General features: G+C 36.3%; 1 protein-coding gene across 1 annotated transcript; it reads left to right on the top strand.

The window, feature by feature from the left end:
* The first annotated feature begins 436 nt into the window (after positions 1-436).
* On the top strand, positions 437-1,860 carry kctd12.1 (potassium channel tetramerisation domain containing 12.1). The gene has a single exon (XM_028436482.1). The coding sequence runs from the start codon at positions 507-509 to the stop codon at positions 1,359-1,361; it is 855 nt and encodes a 284-aa protein (XP_028292283.1). The 5' UTR covers positions 437-506; the 3' UTR covers positions 1,362-1,860.
* The last annotated feature ends 20,282 nt before the right edge of the window (positions 1,861-22,142 follow it).

The raw sequence follows: 22,142 nt of genomic DNA, 5'->3' as shown, positions 1-22,142 counted from the left end.
CTACTGAGTGTCGTTTTTGTTGATTTAATTATCAGATTTAGCCTTGAATACGTTACATACATGCCTTTTTTTTGTGGTGCACTGACCTGTTGATAGGATACTGTGTTTCTGAACAAAGTGGATGCTTTCTACCTGATGTGAAGACATAATAGTGGTAATTTAACCCATTACATGGACAGAGCATCACTATTATTAGGTGATGGGCCTATTAGGGTTGCTTAGCACTGATAATAATTACTTCTTTTGTTTTGCAACCCTGCATCAAGTAACATAAAAACAATGTTATTTGAGTTGAAGGTGAAAGAGGCATATGTGAGTGTATCTCTGTAACCTTTGCCTGATATAAAACCCAACGGAACATGAAACAGACACTAAAAGGTTAATATTTGCCCAGCTGTATACGCGCGCACACGCACGCACACGGTGAGACCTGCAGGCTTGATAAAGCAGCAGCTGCCTGTCGGACTGTCAGTGTCTCCTCTCTCCACTGATCTGACTCATGCACCATGGCTGTGGCCGACGCGGAGCGCACTGTTCCCACCTTGGTGGAATCCTCAGGATCCTCGTTTTCAGAGATCATTGAGCTGAACGTAGGCGGACAGGTTTACGTGACCAGACACAAAACCCTGGTCGCGGTGCCAGACTCGCTCCTGTGGACCATGTTCAGCAAAAAGGCACCAAAAGAACTGGCCAGAGACAGCAAAGGGCGCTTCTTCCTGGATAGAGACGGATTCTTGTTCCGCTACATCCTCGATTATCTCCGGGATCTCAACCTGGTTTTGCCGGACTACTTCCCGGAAAAAAGTCGATTGCAAAGAGAGGCTGACTTCTTCCAGCTAAGGGACTTGGCAAAGCGCCTCAGCCCCCATGTGAGTAAGGAGAACTCCATCAGTGAGGAGATCAGCCAGAGCGACACGGAGGAGGGCGCACAGCCGAGCGCAGCGCCGGACACTTTACGCACGGTCAGTGCCGCCGTGCGCTTTCCTTCCCTGGACTCCAGAAAGTCTGGCTACATCACCATTGGATACCGAGGCTCCTACACCATCGGCAGGGACATCCAGACTGATGCCAAGTTTAGGAGAGTCGCGCGCATCACCGTGTGCGGGAAGACTTCTCTGGCCAAAGAAGTGTTTGGAGACACCCTGAATGAAAGCAGGGACCCGGATCGACCCCCGGAGAGATACACGTCCAGGTACTATTTAAAGTATAATTTCCTGGAGCAGGCGTTTGATAAGCTGACAGAGGTGGGCTTCCACATGGTGGCCTGCAGCTCCACAGGCACCTGTGCCTACAACAGCAACGACCCCAACGAGGACAAAATATGGACAAGCTACACCGAATATGTCTTCTGTCGGGAATAACCAGCACTATCCAAATGGTTCTTGCATTAATACAGAGTTTAGAGATGAATTTAATGGGCATGTCAAACTAAAGGCTCACAGACCAAAAGTGGCCCTCCGGAGCATCTATTCGGCCCCAAACGAAAGTTATTTAGTTGCAGTTATTTTTAGCCAAATCCTTTGCACCCAATTGAATTAAAATGATTTTAAAACTAAAAAACATTAACTGTGTGGTTGTTGAGAAAATCTATACATTGTTTGGATTTGTTCCACTTCAGAAGAAATCCAGTCCATGTGGCCCCTGGACTAAAATGAGTTTGACACCCCTTGACCTAAAGCGTTTTCATCCTGCCTGCAGCTGGTGGTGATATACAAATGCCTTTTTTCAATCTATAATCAAAACAAAAAGTTTGAGTAGAAGATTGTGACATCCTGAGCTCGTCATCTGCTGAGCTGACATGCATCCAATCCCATTGTGTGGAGGAAAATGCCTTGAGTGGCATCCAGGAAAGTATTTAGTATTAAGTGTCACTGTCAGCTTTATGTAGCTCTTGTTCGGCCAGCTTTTGTGTAATGAATAAATAGGTTCCTATATCGCTGTCATCACATAGATGAATCTAAATGTATGTTGTTCAGAAATGAATAAAATCTGCTTTTGTCAACCACATAATTGTCTCTCTAACCTCCACGGAAAGAATGCTGGGATTAATTTCCCTCCATGTGACCTTTACACCCAACTAAAGGAAGAATCAGATGACTGACCTCAAAGAGACGCTCTGTGCTTTCATCTTCTCCTGTCAGCAAAATGTATCAACACTGCAGCTTTATTTCCCACACATGATGTCTGTCATCGTGCCCACAACTTAATAGTACTTCCTCATCTCTCACACCTTGATTGTAAATCATATATTTTAGCTGGGATTATGCATGTTTTCCCTCTGCTTTTACTTCACAGAAGAAATAATATGATCTGAAAAGAGAGTTTGCGCGTAAATATTGCAGGAGAATCAGTTTCCACCACATTCATTTTGTCACACAAATGCAGCTGCATGTCATGGATGCAAATAGTGCAGCTGCACTCACACGGTGTCATTATCATTTCAAGTGGAGATAATGAAAGGGTCCAGCTGCACAGAAATAGAGAAGTTTGGCCTTTGTGGGACTGGGGATGAATGGTGGGTCCAATATGGGACAGAGTTTTTGAACAGCCAGTCAAATATGAATGGTTAACTGATTTGTTTTAGGTTAAAACATGTTCATTTATTTTTTTGACATTTAGTTGTTAAATATAAATACCTGTAAGTGACTTTATAGCGACTGTAAGCGTGTCTAGATGTGCATTTTACATTAGGCATGTTAAATTGTTAAAAATACGTGTGAAATATGGTGAAAAGAGGTTAAAAGTGATAATAATGGGTCAACATATGTGACATTAGGTGGGAAAGGTGGTGAAAGGGGTTTGTAAGTGCAGAAAATGTCTTGAAAGTGTAAAAAATATGGCAACAAAAAGTGATGAAAATACGTTAAAATATGGCAAGTTTGGTGGAGTGGCAAAGTATTAGTAGTAGTAGTAAGAAAGTATTCTTAGTTTCTTGAAGGCATCTGGAGACCCCTTGCCAGTGTCTCGTGACCCCAAGGGGTACCAGCAAAGTTGCAGGTAAATGATAATAAAAATGTACATGTCAAGTTCAAATGTATTTATAGATTATATATAAAAGTAGCGCCTATAGAGCGTCCCTCGTTATTGCACCCTTGCAAATACTTCATTATATATAGTTTTTTTTTTATTTTTCCAATGTGACCCTTCTTTTAAACATCAGTAGTATTACAGTGTGATGCAGTTCCTTCCTGCTTCCTCAAGGTCCAAGGCAGGTTTCACCGGACATTTAACCAGTCTGAGAAAAGAAATAATAATAAGCAGTGGCAAACACACACATGGTCAATCTAGCAGAAATCTTTACTTTTCTAAGATGTTTGTCACCTCAGCACGAGACCTTGTTGTTTTTCATCCTTCATAGACGGATCAGAATGGATCCTATACACACTGTCACTGCTATAGTTTCAAACTGTTGAGAATCCACCTCCATCAAGTCAACCTTAAAAAATGAAAAAAGGTCGTCTTTCAAAATCATAGATATACGTAGTAGTACAAACTAATACGCAATAGTGTAAAAATTGTTATTTTCTGCAGCCCACTTATGACCAAACTGCTCCTTATTTGAGACCTGAGCTTGATAAGATATGACTCACTGCAAAATCCTCATTATATTATTGTGACAACATTTATTTCAATACAAAGAAAACCACATTTTGAATTTCATATTTCATCTAAATATAAACTTTCTACCACAAAAGAGTAAATATGAGTGACTCATCATTGCCAGGTGGTGACTTCATTTATTCTATGCTCAGAAAAAAACTAATTACAATGCAGTAACAAAGCTCCACATTAATTAGCTACAACGTGATGTTTAAATAATTGAAACAGTTACAATTGACAGAGTTTTAATAGTTGATAAAACTGGTCGAGTTTAAATCACAACATGTTTTATTTCATAGAAAAAGGTGAAAATCTAAAATGGTAAAATGTATGCTAAAGCTATAGCGTATAATGCACACACATGATAGTACACCACTCTTTAACTCAAATGAATTGATAATTACAGCTTGCCAGATAAATATTACAATAAAAGGTTCATAAGTTCTGTAATTAGCATTTACTCCTCAATACTGACTTACAGTTGAAACCAGAAGTTTACATTGACTGTGGAAAAAGACAATTTTTTGTTCTCAAAGAAAGAAAGAAAAAAAACTATGAAATTATTTTTCTCATTATTGTGACATTTAGCAAAATGAAATAATTTTGGTAATCCTAACTGACCTGAAACAGGAGAGGTTTAGTCTGATTTAATTTCTGACAGTGAGAAAAAAAATGTTGTGTCTTTTTGCACAGACAGTGTATGTAAACTTCTGGTTTCAATAGTATCTCTTTGACTGTTTACCCTTTGAACAAGTTAGTATGAATTAAATTACTGCACAGAAAAAAAAAACCAAGGGGTAAACAGGACAATTCATGTAAGTTTTATCCATTCCTCCTTGTGTTTACATCAAAATTAGCTCTAAAAAACAGGTAACAACTGTTGATGTTTCACATCTGTCAGTCCACGGGTGGCTTTCATCCACCTGAGTTATTTAATATCAAAGTCAGTTTCATTAGCACATCAAGAAAGGAACTGTGGATTAAAGGACTTCATTATTCTAATTAAATTCAGAGTTAAAAATACACATTTTACTACAGGGGATACCCACCATCATCAGTCTTATGAGGAGGCTTCTCCTGCTTCCTTGAAAGCACTTTATTGTAACATTTCACATGCATGTGTTCAGGTTGAGGTAGTCGTGTGAACAGCTCACTCAGCATTAAAGGTACAGACTGCTCCACCACCACTATTGCCTATCTGATCTATATGACTGCTCACTGAAACAACGGTGGTCGGATGCACCAACAACATCGAGGAGTCTGGTTTGAGGGTTGTTTTAAAGAGAAGAACCTTTGGATCAACGCAAAGGAGACCAAGGAGATGATGAGATGGTTCAGGGGCAGCGGCGGAACAGACTTATTTAACCGAGTTGCACATGCATTTTGAAATGTTTTATTATAACTCTTTACATGCATGATGTAAGCATGGGCTTTTAATAAACTTGTTCTTCCATAAGTTTATACTAAAACTAAAATTTATAAAAGTTAAAATAAAATAAATAAAACATATTTTTTTTCAAGTGCAAACAATACTATACACAAAACCAAATCTCGCGAGACAGATTTTTAACGCGACGAATAATCTCGTTGAGGTTAATCTCGCGAGATCTTGTAGCACGAGATCTCATCACACCCCTACGTCTTACCGTTCAAATGTGCATCACAAACTGTCTACTCGGCGCTCGCTCCATTGCGCTGTAATAGTCAACTGCTCACTTCCGGGAACTATTGTGAACCGCTATTAATGTAAAAAAAAAAAAAAAAAAAACGTTCATTGGCTTGAACGGAGTTGTCGCAACACTCTCTCTGAACGGCTCTGTCTACTATATACAGTACTATAAGTATGGTTAGGAGGATTAGGATAATGGGCGTTTCCACCGAAGTTTACTTGCAAGTTTGTCAAGATGCATTTGGAACCCACGACGACAAAAACCTGAAGCACACTGAGGCTAAATATCTCTGTTAATTTGTTCTGAAAACATTTTAAGCGAGAGAGTGACCAAATAAAATACCAACATGAGGTCATTTGATTTATAAAACTCACAGAAAGACAATTCATGCCGACATTTTGGAGATTTTTCAAAACAAGAGTCCTATAAATGCGTTTAAAACTACTCGAAGACAAGAAGAGATGCTTTTGTTTTGAAAAGGGGATGTTTGATTTTTAGCTTGAAGACGGTCCCAGGACGATTTCACGTTCTGCTCTCATTGCATCATGGAGCGGTTAAGTATGACTAATGTGTCCGCTGTGCATGCTTAAATAATGTCTTTCCATACTATTCACAACATACTCATTTTGACTTCAAACTTAGTATGAGTAGTACGTTTGTATGCGATTTCAAACAGCTATTGTGCAGATTTATGTGCACTAGCAGAAAATTGATTTTTGCTAAACAATAATAAGAATTCAGTTTTGTTTATTTTTGTTTTCAAAGTGAACAGACGTGTTTTATTAGTTTATTGGATTAGGTTATGGTTAGAGTTAAGGTTATCGTTGGGGATGCATGCGCTCATATATGCTCATAATCGATCTCAGTACGAGGTAAACAGACACCGAAAACAACGCAAAGCGTAAAAATGCATCAGATCCCGCCCATTTTTTGTCCAAATCACAGAGAAGCCTATTTGTAAATAAAAATATAGTAGGTTATTTGCGGGTGAATTTTTACTTTACAAATGGCTGACATGGCCTATTTTCCACAATTATTACAAATTGCATGTGGTCTCGAGGTAAAACTAATCTCGTGCAAATAGGGCTTAAGTTAATTAACACCGAAGACATAAAACAACACAATTAAACATCCTCATTGACGTAGCAGTAGCAATATCTGTGTGACGTGAGCTAATATTGCTGCTTTGTCTTCTTAAATTTGATGTTAAATAAAAAACAAAACAGAGGGCTTGATAGACAACAACCACCTACTGTATAATAAACCAGACATACGTGTCTGTGTGTCTGCGTGTGTGTCGTCTTGTTGTTTTTGGCTAACTTTGCAGTGAACCGCTCTCACCGTTCTTGTTTTGGAAAAGCAACATTAAATGTGTGTAATGATGTGGGTCAGGAAACGTGCTCTAATTGTGAGGGTGGAGGTAAACCACATCATGTGACCTCAGGCTGCCTGTTGGGCATCATTAAATCAGACTCATTTGTTCTCATTTGGATCACGGATGTGGCTAATGAGCTCTCCCCCAGCTCACAGTCCACCCATCGGACTGTCAATATTTACCTACTGTTTATATTTGTTACAGACCAGTTACTGACGTGGAATTGAATTGATAGTGTGGTAATAATAACACTGACACTGTGAGACAGTTCACTGTCCGTACAAATATGATTAAATATATCATTTTAGCTGAAGTAGATGTTGATGATTTGATTGTACATACGCACACATCTTTAGGATACATTATGAGTGTGAAGCAACTTAATCACGTTGCCTACCTCTAGTGGCATGTGGGTGGAATCTTATTCTGATTGAGTGGCAGCATTGCTATAAAACGCAACAAATTGAGCATTTATAAAACGTTTGTTGAATAATGTATAATCGTAACAACAAAACACAAGCTACACAAACAATTATTATGCTATATTTACAAATAATCACACTTTGATTATTTTGCTTTCCTCCCACCTCATGTGTGGCTTTTACCCATAGGAGCCATAATAAACAGAAACCATTACATCCTACTGATCCTGAAATTATGTCAGAGCCTGTCTGGAATAAGACCTCATCTGACATGTAACATTTGACGTCTCCGACAAGGGGATGCACAGAAAATCCATATCTAAGGTGAAACACAATCTTATTTTAGACCCCTTTCATTTCACACTCCACCTACATTATACCAAATGCCATCGTTTCTCATCAACATCCTCCAGACTGATGGAACAGCGCCTGGTTCACGTGAGCGGAGGTGCTGCTCTGTTCATTCCCCCGGCCATTAAACCTTCCACTTCCCACAGCAGACAAGCTCTTTTGAAAATTACAGTCATCAAAGAGGTAATGTACTTTCCTTGGGTGCTTTGCATCTCTTTAAAAAGCTCTTTATTCAGGGCCCACCTGCCTAACTATGTCTTTCATTTAAGACTGCTCTAAATTTCTGAGGTTATTCCAAATCAGGCAAGTGAGTAAGCTATTTATCACCATTAGTGCACTTTTAATATAGTCATGCCAGCATCTGCTGACATTTCATCACTGCACCAAAAAACAGAAAGAAGGAATCTTTTTTAAAGTGGCTTATTGAAATATCAACACAGTCTTAGTGCATTAATTAAAAATGAAAATCACAATCAGGCTAATCATCATGCTAGTCACAGATTCAGACGAAAAGAAACATTCAAAGATTGTCAAAATATACAACACAGTTTGTAAAATTTTTTTTATTTTTTATTTTAAAAAGCCTTTATTTTTAATGTCCAAATAAATAAATAAAAGTGTCTATTTGTACGGTTGCCGTACACACAACCCCCGGCGCTATTGGTACGGTTACCGAACTCCAAGTACGTACTACGTAGCGTTTTAGGGTTAGGTTTAAGCTTAGGTTATAACCCAATATCACAACAATTTTTAGGATTAGTTTTAGTCTTAGTCACGTGACCTAAACTGGCCAATGACTGACCTATCACATGACCTAATCTGGCCAATGAGGGGCGCTGCGTACGGATAGAATGTCGGTACATTGATATGGCAACCGTACGGATAGCCACTGCCTAAATAAAAAACCAACATGTTTTGACCAAGTATGGTCTTAATCACAAACATTTCTGGTAGGTGTCAGACCTATAAAAACATCAGCCAATAGAAAGTAGTCATATGAAGCATAGCAAGGCTACAAACAGGTGAGGTCATTTAAGTAATCAACAACACATGAAAGAGAGAATAAATCTGAAAAACAATTTTGAATGAGACAACCCAACATATATTACAAAAAACATGAATGGTCAAAATCCGATAAAGCGTCGGACTCATGGATTAAAAAAGCTTCCATTTGAATTAGCATCTGGATTCTATCCCCTCCTCTAATAAAAGGTTTAACATGTTCAATACCCACAATGCACGGTAAGGAATCATTGGCATTGTGGTATTTATTGAAGTGTCTGGCCATCGGGTTATATGGATTTTGTGTTTTTAGCATGAACAGCCATAAACTCTTCCATTTGTGCGACATTACCACAAAGAGGACAGTGCCTACATTTAAAAGTACCAGCTGGTTTTATAACCAAGTTCTTTTCTTTTCTACTGGTAGGTGTGAATGTGGGTGCATGTCTATAGCAGGGCTTCTCAACTGGTCTCACTGTGAGACCCACAGTTTGCCACAGCCACTAAATCGTGATCCACTTTTCTTTTTTTTTTTTTGTTTTTCAAAGAATTCAACTAACCAAATTTAGTTTTTCAAATATAGCTGTTTATTTATTTATTTTTTTTAACATTCATCAATATATTTTCCTTGCGCAGCATGCATTTCACAGCATGCCTGTCAAAAGAAAACGTTTCTTTCAAAATAAAAGACAAGTCCAACATGAGAGACATTAAGTGTTTCTATATTTTTGACCAGCTGTCCACGACCCACCCAGTGCAGGTCTGTGACACACTTTTGGGTCTTGACCTACCAGTTGAGAATCACTGGTCCGAAGGATACAACAGGAGTGTCTGGAAAAAAACTTACGCACCCACTCTGAGGGACAAATTAATGCATTCACACCTACTAGTGGAAGCTGGTACATTTAGGTGTGTGCACTGTCCTCTTTGTGATAATGTTGCACAAATGAAAGAGTTTATGGATGTTCATGCTACAAAAACTTACAAAAAAAGGATTTTATTCATTGTAACACTACCTTTGTCATATATCAGTTGTTTTGTCCATGTAGAGAAGGTTATTTCTACATTGTAAGTACAAAAAGACGTATGAGGGATCGACTAGCTGAGCATAAATATGCAATTCAAACCAGAAATCAAGATAACCTTATGGTCAGACACTTTAATAATGATTCTTTACTGTGCATTGTGGGTATTAAACGTGTTAAACCTTTTATTAAAGGAGGGGATAGACTACAAAAGCTTAATCTAAGGAAAGCTTATTGAATCCCTCAGTTGGATTCTTTACAATTTACCTGTTTTAAATGATGATTTTGACCTTTCATGTTTTTTGTAATATATGTCGGGTTGTCTCATTCTTATTGTTTTTCAGATTTATTCTCTCTTTCATGTGTTGTTGATTACTTAAATGACCTCACCTGTTTGTAGTCTGTGATTGGCTCCCATCACAAGGTGTGGTAATGAGCCTGGTGGGCGGGCTCTCACCTTGCTATGACTACGTTCATTGGCTGATGTCTATATATAGGTGTGACAGCAACCAGAGATGTTTGTAATAGCCCTGATGAAGACCGTGTCTGGCTGAAGCATGTTGGGGTTTTTTTTTTTTTTATTGATTTGGCCATTAAAGTAAAGAGTAGTTTAAATGTTTGATTTGGTCTGGCGTCCACATTTCTTGCCCCTGTGTTTCCACAAGCACCCAAAACTGCTAAACTTCCAACACTATGAGCAGACAGTCGTCCCCTTGCCTTTGTTTTACAAAATGCAGTTTAACCTCAAAACAGCACGCGTGAAAGCCCTTACGATGCGTCATGATTACAACTGCTCTAACCAGCTGTTTTTATAAACTGTCTGAAATCATGACATCGCCATCATTGTTAGAATTTTTCGAAGAAAATCTCTGTGGAAAAAAAAAAAAATCTGATTTCATGTTTAGTTTAATATTTTCTTTAGAATTGTAATTTTAGTTATTAACCAAACTCACATTTAAGTTTGAGGTTACTACAAAGACTAATTTACATTAAACCATAGCATTAGGTTAGAAGTGGGGTGGTGGCCCAATGGTTATGGAAGCAGAGGGTTGCTGTTTGGAACCCTACCATGGGTGCAAAATGCAAAGTTGATTTGAGAGAAATTCATTCCGAGTCTGTCAATTTTTATCAATTGCGTTAATCTAACTCAGGGTTTCTCAAATGGGGGTACGCTATGGCACTACAGGACAGGGGGTACTTGAGAGCGAGATAGTGGAAAATTAAGAAATGAAAGCATTAAAAATATGGGATTTTGTGGTTAATTTTAGTTAAAACTGACAATCATAGTAATGATGATGAAAATTATCTTGATGAGAGTCAGTCTTGGTTTTACACCTGGCGAGAGATGACAGGAAATGAAAAAAAAAAAAAAATAGAAATTAGTCTGTTCAGGAGACACTAAATACTGTTTCATTCCACTTATTTACAAAATGAGATTCTTTAAAATGTGTGTTAATCTGAGGGTCCTAACTCAATGGGTCTATAGACCGATGGTTTCTGGCTGTGCAAACATGTACAATTGGGGGTACTTGATTCAGAAATAAGAGAAAAGGGGGAACTTGAGTCTAAAATGTTTGAAAACCACTGATCTAATAAGAACTTCTTATAATAACTTGTTTTGGTGTTACCAATGGAAACAAGTCAATTAGATCCACCGAGTGTATACAGTAGGCCTGCTGTAGTTTGGTTATTGCATGTTTTACGTGTGACCTTGATTCACTACACTTTTTTTTTTTTTTTTTTCAAAATATGTTTAGTTTTCCATTTTAAATACAATTAACAAAATGGTCATGCTGACATAAACCATGGAATATAAAAAAAAACCAAGGAAAAATAATACAATAATAACAATAAGACAATCATACATCCATCCACACATACTCTCACGCCTAGTGAAGCTTGCACGTAAAGACATTATACATTGTTGTACACTGTAACCCATGCCTTAGTGAGGAGTGAGAATTATAAAAATAAAAATAAATAAATAAAAAACTTATTTTGCTATAATGGTCATGTAAGGTTCCCATAACTTTTCAAAGTCTCTTTGTTTTCCTTTTGCGATATATGTTAGTCTTTCTAGTCCAATGCATTCTGAAAGTTCTTTGATCCATTGTTGAATTGAAGGAGCTTCCATCCTCTTCCAGTTTAGGGCAATAGCTCTCCTGGCATGCAATAGCCCAACGTCCAGTAATTTCTTTTGCTTCTTTGTTCTTGAAAAATCTCTCGGGTATATTCCTAGTATGCAAAGCTTGGCTGAAAGGGGAATCTTCACTTTAAAAACTTCTGATAGACATTTGAGCACATCATTCCAGAATTGTAGTATATCTGTACATTCCCATACACAATGTACAAGTGTCCCTTTGTGATCTCGACATTTAGTACATGTGTCTGGAACATCGCTGGACATGTGATGAAGTATTTCAGGTGTTATATAGACCCTTGTCAACCATTTGTGTTGGAGTAACTTTAGTCGTGTATTAATTGTTTCTTTTTGAGCCCTCAAACAAGCTTCATTCCAATCTGTTTCATCTATATATTCATGTATGTCCTTTCTCCAAGCATTTAATTTATCTATTGTTGAATCTGGTGAATTAGACCTGATTAAATAATATTTTGACATCAAACCTTTTTGTTCACGATTTTTGAGAGACATTTCTTCTATTAGTGATAGATTGGGAATATGTAAAATGTCTTCAGATTTGGATGAGAGAAAACTTTTTAGTTGTAGGTATTTGAAGAAATGCTTTGTAGGAATTTGGAACTTATGACACAATTCACCAAACGTAAGCAGTAATTCATCCTCATATAAAGCTTTAACCGTTTGAACACCCTTCACCTTCCATAATTTAAATCCTCCATCCTGTTTGCCAGGTGTGAAGTGTTCATTATTACACAAGGGAGTGAATTGGGATAATGATAAAGGGTCATTAATATGTTTATGTGCATTGTGCCACACGATGATAGTGTTTTTTAAAAAGGGATTCTTAGTCTGTATTTTAAGAGTTTTTAAATTGGCTGAATAAATATAACTAAGAGGCAAATCTGGAATGGATTGTTGTTCAATAGTCATCCAAGCTGGAGGTGAGTTTGTGCAAAAATAATGTGAAGCTGATGTTAACTGGGCAGCCATGTAATACCATCTGGTTTGGGAGTTGGAGACCCCCTCTTTCATAGGGCAAGTACAGTAATTTAAACCGAAGCCTCGCTTTCTTATTGTTCCATATAAAATGACTGAATGTTTTGTTTAGGTTATCAAAGAATGTTTGTGGTAATGGCAGGGGGAGTGTCTGGAAGTAATACAAGAATTTGGGTAAAATTGACATCTTCAGAATATTTATCCGTCCTATCATGGAGATGGGTAAGTTTGACCAACGATTTAAAGTTTCTGTAACCTTGTCAACCACGGGGTCATAACTAGTAGCAACTATTTTGTTCAAATCTGGAGTAATTTTGATGCCTAGGTAGTTAAATCCATCTGTGGCGATTGTAAAATTAGTTTTCACTGTAGGATTTTTTCTGTCCTCTTCATTAAGGAACAGAAAAGTATAGATTTACTGTTGTTAATTTTATATCCAGAAAACATACCAAATTCTTCAATTAAGTTCACCAGGTTAGGGATGGTATTTTTTAGGTCTGTCAGAAAAAATATAATATCATCAGCAAATAAAGATATAAGATGATTTTTCCCCCCAATAAATACACCCGATAGTCCCATCTGAGTTCTCACTGCAATGGCTAAAGGTTCCATGGCCAGAGTAAATAGAATTGGGGAGAGCGGGCACCCTTGTCTTGTGGAGCGTTGTAAATTGAAAGGATTTGAGACGTTATTGTTTGTCAAGACTTGAGCAGTAGGGTTTGTGTATAGCAACTCGATCCATTTGATAAATTCCTCTCCAGCCCATATCTTGGGAGCAGTTTCAGAAGATAAGCCCCCTCAATCCTGTCAAATGCTTGGCATGCATCTACAGCCAGCATTGCTGTATCCCTTGCATTTTGTTTGTCATACAGTATATTTAGAACACGTCTAATATTATGATATCCTTGTCTCTTTTGAATGAAACCTTGTTGGTCGTCTACTATTAATTTTGGTATAAGTTTTTCTAATCGTTTTGCCAGGATTTTACATAATATTTTCATATCACATCCCATAAGACTGATCCCCCTATATGATGAGCACTCATCTTGGGGCTTATTAGGTTTTAATATCAGAGTAATTGTAGCGAATCTTAAGGATTCTGGGAGAGTTCTGGTTTCGTATGATTCTTTAAACATGTCAAGAAGTGGTTGGGCAAGCTTGTTTTTAAATATCTTATAAAATTCAACGGGCAGCCCATCAGGTCCTGGGGCTTTGCCGCTATTCATATTTCCTATAGCTTCTAATATATCTTTTGTTGTTAGTGGGTTATCAAGTGTCTCTTTATCCTCCTCAGATAATGTTTGGAACTGTAATTTATCAAGAAATGCATTTTGAATTTCTTCATTTCCATGACACTCTGATTCATATAGTTTTTTATAGAATTCTCTAAAACTTTTATTTATCTCTAATGGGTCGGAGGTCAGTTTATCAACATCTGATTTTATACTAAGGATCGTTCTATCTGCTTGCATCTTTTTAATTCTCCAGGCTAACAACTTGCCTGCCTTCTCTCCTTGATCGTAAAATGTTTGTTTTACCCACAACAAACTTTTTGCAACTTTGTCAGTCATCAATTTATCATATTTAGCTCTCATAATAGTTAAATTATTCATTTTTTCTAAGTTGTTACTACTATAAATATCGTTTTCCAATGTCTTAATTTGTTGTTCCATTAATAGAATTTCCTGGTTGTATTTTTTATTTTGGGTACTTGTGTAACTGATAATTTCTCCTCTTATATAGGCTTTAAAAGCTTCGCATCTGATAATAGCTGAAGTTTCATCTTTATTAAACTCAAAATAATTGTCTATGCATTTTTCGATAAGCTTGATAAAAACCTTCTTTCAACAAAAAAGTCTGCAATCTCCACCTTTTTGGACCCTGTTCAGCTTTATCCAAATGAACTTTAATGGAGACTGGAGCATGGTCACACATTACAATGCTGCTGTACCAACATTCTTTCACTTGTAGTCCTATGGATGTTAGAAAATAATCTATTCGTGAATGGCTTTTATGGCTACTTGAGAAACATGAATACTGTTTTTTAGTTGGATTTTTATCCCTCCATATGTCTTGCAACCTAAGATCTTTTATATAATTATGCATTATTTTTCTAGTTTTGGTATGTGTATTGTCAGTGTGAGAAGATCTGTCAAGTGTTGGATCAAGGGTGCAATTAAAGTCTCCTCCCATAATATATATGCCATCTAGTGCAGATAGAGTCAAAAAGAGTTTTTGAAAGAAGGATGGGGAATCATCATTAGGGCCATATACATTAATCAAATTAATTTTCTGTGACAGAATAATACCTTGTACAATAAGGTATCTCCCACCTGGGTCCAAGATGATCTTGGATTTTTGAAATGGCACCAATTTGTGGATCAATGTTACAACCCCTCTGGCATGACCGGTGAAAGGAGCCTGAAATATCTGACCCTGCCATCTTTTAGTTAGGATTTGAATATCTGGTGTTGTCAGATGTGATTCTTGTATAAAAACAATCTTTGAATTTAAATATTTTAATCTAGTCAATACTTTTTTAACTTTTACCAATTTTCTCATTCCCCTGACATTCCAACTTGTTATAGTAATGTTAAAATTACTTCCCTTTGTTGTCTTTTCCATATATTCTAATTATGAACTTAAGGAGCATTAGGGCCAATGAAAATAAGAGTTAACCATTAATAGATAAAGTGCAAACTCACACAGGCACACAAACACATTCATACCAACACACATGAACAATCCTGAACTGCTGAACATCCCTTGAAACCCTGCACTTCATCCAGTGAAATGCACACCCACCCTCCCAGAACATAGTGGTTAGTAGGGACGCTGATCCACAAATCTGAGGAGCAGCTAGTCAACATGACCCAATTCTTCTCAAATCAGTAACCATCCATCATGTTCATTTCACAATTATATTTACTTGTTACCCTTATGAAATAGCCTGATCCCTGTCACACAAAGTGTTTTAAAAATGGTTTCAGGTGTACATCAAGGTCTCCTCTTCTGTTTACATGTAACGCGCCATGTTTTCTCGGAGAGAAGGGGTCATGTGACCAGGTGCGTCACGTTCTGTGACGTGTATTTGCGGAAAAAGTGTTTCCATGCGACACATTTCAATATCAAAACGTCTGAATTACCATCTCATGAAAGCATAAAAACCTTTTAGCGATATTTGAGTGTTTTTTTTAGAAATTCAGGTGTTTTATTGTGCTATTTAGATTTTGCGCATTTCCAAGTGCAATAGAAACGTATAGAGATAATAAAGTTAACAGGGTCTCGTAGAAAGGCATTATGAGAGAGGAGACTATACCTCCTCAAAATAAGAAACATTATCTACAAGTGTGTACTTCTCTGTTCTAAATGGAGAGTATTTGTAAGTTCACCAAGCCACAATTTTTTATGCGGAGGTTCTGCCTTTTTCCAATGTGAGAAGCAACTTCTTAGCAGTGATAATGCTGTAAGAAAGATATTGCGAGATTAAACTCAACGAGATTTCTCGTCGCGTTAAAAATCTGTCTCGCGAGATTTATTTATTTATTTTTTTAGAGCTATCCAAACTTCTATTTGTGACCTGTGGGGGCAGTAATGCGCCTTTGCTACGTCTAGCCTGCCAGAGCCTAAAGCAGGAGAAGGAAAAGAAGAAGAGTACATTTTAGTTCTAGTTTCAATTTGTGGAAGAAGAAGTTTATTAACAGTGTAAAGAACATGGCTGTGTAGTTGCAGCATGTTGTTAATGACATACTTGGTCAGGCTCTGTTTGCACTATTTGCACTCTGTATTGACAAGAGTAGAACTTTGATTTGGTTTTGCACATAATATTGTTTGCACTTGAAAAAAAAAAAGAAATACATTATTTTATTTATTTTATTTTAACCTTTATGAATTTTAGTTTTAGTTTCAATTTGTTTATTAAAAGCTCATGCTTACAGCTGTGTAACCTCACAACTTGATTGATGTAAATATCTGTATCATATTTGTATTTTTGTAAATATCTATCATATTTGTATATAATTCGTATTGTTACTATCTATCTTACTTTATTTTTTACTACTGTAATGTGTGTGTATATGATCCTTATTTTTAACAGTCTTTTACTGAATTATACACTTGTTTAACGCTTATTCGTTCTTTAGTCTTTGTTAAACGTTTTATGGTGGCTGTAACAAAAGCGATTTCCCACTGGGATTAATAAAGGAATTCTGATTCTGATGCATGTAAAGAGTTATAATAAAACATTTCAAAATGCATGTACAACTCGGTTAAATTAGCCTGTTGGTCCAGTCATATATTTTGTCATTGTCGTTTTCTAAAAATCTCGTCTCGTGACTGATATTCCTAGAACGATCATCTTTAAGTCACAAACTGCTACTTCTAAAAAATATTTATCCAATAGTTCTGAACTTTGGGGCACCGTGCAAAACTGTGTAGAAGAGTATCAACTGTGACTAAGCATTTGTCACACGTCGAGGTCTCTCCTTAGAATAATGAAGACGAGGCAAAACCTTGAATTGAATTAAACAGTGTCTGCATTATTAGAGCATTTATGGACAGATTCCAAACCCTTTTCCCAAAGTGAGTCTGAGATCTGTAAGGCCATTTTATCTTCTGACATAATCTCTAATTTGCAGCCGGGTATCTGAAGAAGTTGTATTTGCTCTGCATTTGAGAAAATAAAGCAAATAACCCATTGACGTATAAATCTCCATAAATACCATTGCCTTTGAAGGGTTTCTGGCAACTAGAGAAGCCAAAAGTATAGATTTCAAACCAAAATCACGCTTTATCTGTTTCCAGATTTTAATAGTGTCACAGATCATTATTCTTGATTCCTTACCTCACATCTACAGGTAGTTGGACCTAAATAAAAAGTTTTAAGGTATTTTTATTTGTACTCTTGGATAAATTATTTCCTGTGTGTGTTTCCCTGTGCTTCATCACTGCTGAACATGATTAGCGCATTTTTAGACCATTATGGAAAGCTGATTGAGCATAAATGTGATATCAACCATAGTTCAGCTCTACTGGTACTATAATTTAAAGCAGGGTTTTTCAAAAATAGCTGTTGAAAACTATTCTTTTTAAAAACCTATATATTTTCCTTGTGCAACATGCATTTCACAGCATGCCTGTCAAAAGAAAAGTTTCTTCCAAAATAAAAGACAAGTCAAATTCTAGAAAAATTAAGTGTTAATTTATTTTTAGCCAGTTGTCCGTGACCCACCCAGTACAAGTTTGTGATCCACTTTTGGGTCCCGACCCACCAGCTGAGAATCGCTGATTTAGAGTACATGTACTCAATTTTGGTTTATTTGTGTGCAAGTACATGTTAGAAGTGAAGCAAAAGTGTCACTAGTAGGTCTGCTAGTAATACTAAGCCTTATATGCTAATAAGTGGGCAGGAAAAGTTTTACAATAGATCTCAATAACACAAATGAAGACGTCTGACCCAAAAGATGTGCTGCGATAGGATCTTTGTGTCACATATTTCTTAGCACACTTTCAGAGTAAAGTCCATGCCTTGAAATGTCAGGGATGTTTCTTATGAAACATGTGACCAACATTATATTGCACTGAACAATTGGTGAATGAATTTTTTTTCTTTTAATCATACTTTTTACATTACTTGTTAGTTTCTCTCTGACTATGAGACTGCTTTCATTTTTGTTCGATTTTCTGGTATATTACAAATCTTGGTCTGGTTTCATATTTTCCACATTCAGCTGTATTTTATGGGTTGCAATTTTGTTTTGAGCTGACACAATTATAGGGTGCAGAGTCATAAATAACAACTGGGAGACACAAACTGCTCTGTTGGATGTTTCCATCTGGGTTTAAAAACAGCCACAACATGGATTCTTGCTGGTTTTTCCTGCTTCTCTGTAAATGCCCTACAATTAGTTGGACAATTTTCCTACAACATGCTGTTTTTCTTTTAAAGAGCTGTGATATTATATTACTATGTCAAATATATCAAACTAGTGTATGTAAAAAAAAAATAGTCATAGTCATCTAGAGCTTTTTTGTGAATCCCAGTTAATGAGTTGCAGGTCTATCTAATTTTTTTTTATTTTTTTTTTTATCATGTTATAGTTTCAGTTAGTTACTTTACTTCATATTGTGCCATCCCAGAATCCTGATACTTTGTCATGGGATACTTTCAACACAGCAACAAGGAATTATTTTATTTTTTATCACAAAAAAGTTTTTCTTTAAGGTAAAAGTTACTGTAATTGAGTTGTTTTATGGGTTCTTGTACGTTTTTGAGTATATTTCTGCAATTTGACTTGTACTTCAATACATTTTAAAAGAAGAAAAGTCATTTGTTACATTTCTACACCCAACCGTTACTGAGTAAATTATTATTTTTCTTTTAAAATGATCAACGGACATTGTGAAGCTAGAAAAAAATGCAATGAAATGCATCACGTCATAGCCGATCAATCAGACTAAACATAATGCACCGCGCCAAAACGGCATTGAACACGAGTTATTTTCTCAATTTTAGAGTTCATAAATGTAGCTATACTTAGAGCCTCAGAATGTTTATATTTTGAATTGAATTCATTGGTGTTATTTTACTTTTGAAAAAAAAAAAAAAATTCTACATACTGACAAACCTTTTATTATATACAGATGCCTTTGTGGAAAGTAAAGTTCCAGTTGTGCAAGATATCATCTCAATTTTATACATGAGATGTTTACTGTATCCAAGGGAACCGTGGCAAGATTTATTACCAAAAATAATCATGGGGGGTGAAAGTCAAGCTACTTTTTAATTGTACTTGAGTATTTTATGCATGACTTGAGTATGATTTCAATCAAGTAACAATACTTCTACTTGAGTAAGATTTATCGTTACTCTTTACACCTGTGTTCAATGTATACTTAAAACAATTAGTAGTAAGTAGTTCTATATCTGACTCTTTACAGATGAACATACTAGAATGTTCTCTCTTCCTAGTTTTCCAGCATCCACAACAAAATGTATACATGCAGGCTTGTAACAAAACTGTCGAAGATGCAATTCCACCACAAAAATAACTACGGTTTCATATATTTATAAAAAGAAATGTCTGTATGTGTTGCCACAGAAATGTTCAGGTCACGACATTACACAGGTGAACTTTTCCCAGCCTGCTTGGAGCTGGGAGCAGTGCAGCATCGCTAATCTGTGCAGAGGTTGTGTGACGGCAGTTCTATTTAGAGCAGAAGATAAAAAAAAAAAGAAAGCACTGGGGGTGTTGAAGGGAGCGCTTACTGGAAAAAATGCAATTTGTGCTAAATCCCAAACAGCCGTAACAAGGCTGCAAAGCAGGTAGATGATCATTCTTTTGAAGTGAAATCCATTTAAATGTATTTAAATATGATTATTATTTGCTAATAATAGGTCCGTCTCTTAGGAACAAAGTTCTTTCACGAGCCTGTGTTTTAACTGTTTCTATTTCCAGGAACAAGCAGTGAAGAGTAGTAGTAGTTGTAGAGTGAAGAGATATTCTGGATTAGAAATAACCCACACAGATATAGCATCTGCTGGACTCTGATGACAGATGTCTGCCTCGACTGCAGGATATGTTTACATGTTACGGCTTGAATAAACAACTAGGTCATTTAGTTATTTCACACAGTATTCAGACGCTATTTAATTCAAAATATGTTCTGATACAGAGACAAGAGCCAGTTTTCTGGCAATTAACATACTCGGCATAGCTTAGATTTGTTACTATGGACTCAGAGGTGGATGTAAATGGAAATACACCAAGACACTCCCAGCCTTTTTCTTTGATTAAAATGCCAATATTAACATCATTGGGATTTTTGTGTGGATGCAAAAAAAAAATAAACAAACCCCAAAAAACATTCAAATGAAGGATGGAGCTTGAGGCAAAGCTTATGCTGCAGGATCTGGCAACAATAAATAGATCTATTTTAATAGACCATGTACTCAAATGCATCCTTTATAAGGTCGTTGCACATGGATTTTTCTTTTTTATTGTTTCTATGTCCATTTTAAAACCATGTCTTTTTTTCCCCTCCTAGGATTTTGGCATGTACAGTGAAAAACATGCACCAAGGGATGTGGATATAAGGTTGCCAATGCAATTTAGTGTCAGAAAATAAATGGTTAGAGATTCCCCTGTGCAATTCACGTGATACTGTACCTTTACCCAGCAAGAGTGCTCAAAAATAGATGCAATTTTCTTTCGTCCTTATATCATCACAAGCCTGAAGGGTCTCTAAAGACGTCCTCTGTTCTGTCCACCTTTGAACAGCTAAGTTTAAAATGTACTTAGTGCAATAATGTGTCAAGTTGTATCAACACCGAGAAGAAACACATTAAATAACATGAGAACAAAAAAAAAATTAGATGCAACTAAATATCAGCAAGTAGCATACAAAGTAAACATACATTATAGAATTACATTTCCCAAATAATTCTGTTTTTTTTTTTTTTTTTTTTTTTAAAAAACTAAACAATGAATACCAATAAAGGTGATTTCTTTTTTTTTTTTTTTTTTTTTAAAGAACTAAACCATGAATACCAATAAAGGTGATTTTTTTTTTTTTTTTTTTGGGAGGGAATTTTTTTTTTTAAATCAATTTCTGAGTTCTTAATTGGTGAAAAATGTATTCTTCAATACATCCCAACGTATTGATCGCATACAAAAGGATGAAAAATAACTGAATATGAACTTTGTGTATGTAATGTATCTATTAAAGAGTTAAAGCTTTGAATAGTTACTTTTCGTTACATTGAAATAATAATGATAATAAAAAAGGCTTAAAGGTAAATTTCTGAGTGATGGGACGTTGCAAACAACAACTATAACGTTCATCAATCGTAAGCCAATTAGCTTGTTCGCATTATTTGTTAATCAACCGCATCCATCCTGTTTCCATCCATCTTCAGGTATTTATATGGATTGCGAGACAATCAATGGCCACTAGTCCGACATCTTCATCATTAATCGCTGATTTATCCTCTCTCCTTTCCTTGTAATTCAAGCATTTGATTAATTGTTATATTTTTATTCAAAATTGTTGAAATCTGAACAATTTTTGACCTTTTTTTTTTTTGTCTGCACTGTCGCATATACTTCATATTTATGGACATCAGCTGGAATAGTGCAGGCCAGAGCTCAACCACAGCAGACGTTTCACCTAAATCCTCCACAACGTACAGTTTGTACGTTTATTGTAAAAAGAAGTCAATTGAATTTACAGAAACCTCATTACCGGCCCTTGTTTCCTCCTACAATGTCTCAACAAACTGTCTTCCCCATTGACATGATCATTTTTCATCATTTTTTGCAGCCCTTAGATTGTTTCTTGTGCAAAACCAACATAGTTTTTTTTTTTTCCTACTTGGCATAAACTTGCAAAAGAAACTGGAATTTCATCCCATAAAAACAGACAGAAATAGTTACATCATTCTTTGTAAGCCTTTACACATTCACCATGAAATATCGATTAAGAATGTTTGTCGACGATAAGGTAGAGAAATGCAGAGCTGGGTTAAGGTTTAGTGAGTCATATAAAACCAAAGAAACATGA

Source organism: Gouania willdenowi, chromosome 21, assembly GCF_900634775.1.
Source record: "Gouania willdenowi chromosome 21, fGouWil2.1, whole genome shotgun sequence".
Classification (NCBI taxonomy): Eukaryota; Metazoa; Chordata; class Actinopteri; order Blenniiformes; family Gobiesocidae; genus Gouania; species Gouania willdenowi.
Note: the sequence above shows the minus strand (reverse complement) of the source record. Positions and strands in the feature narration are given on the sequence as shown.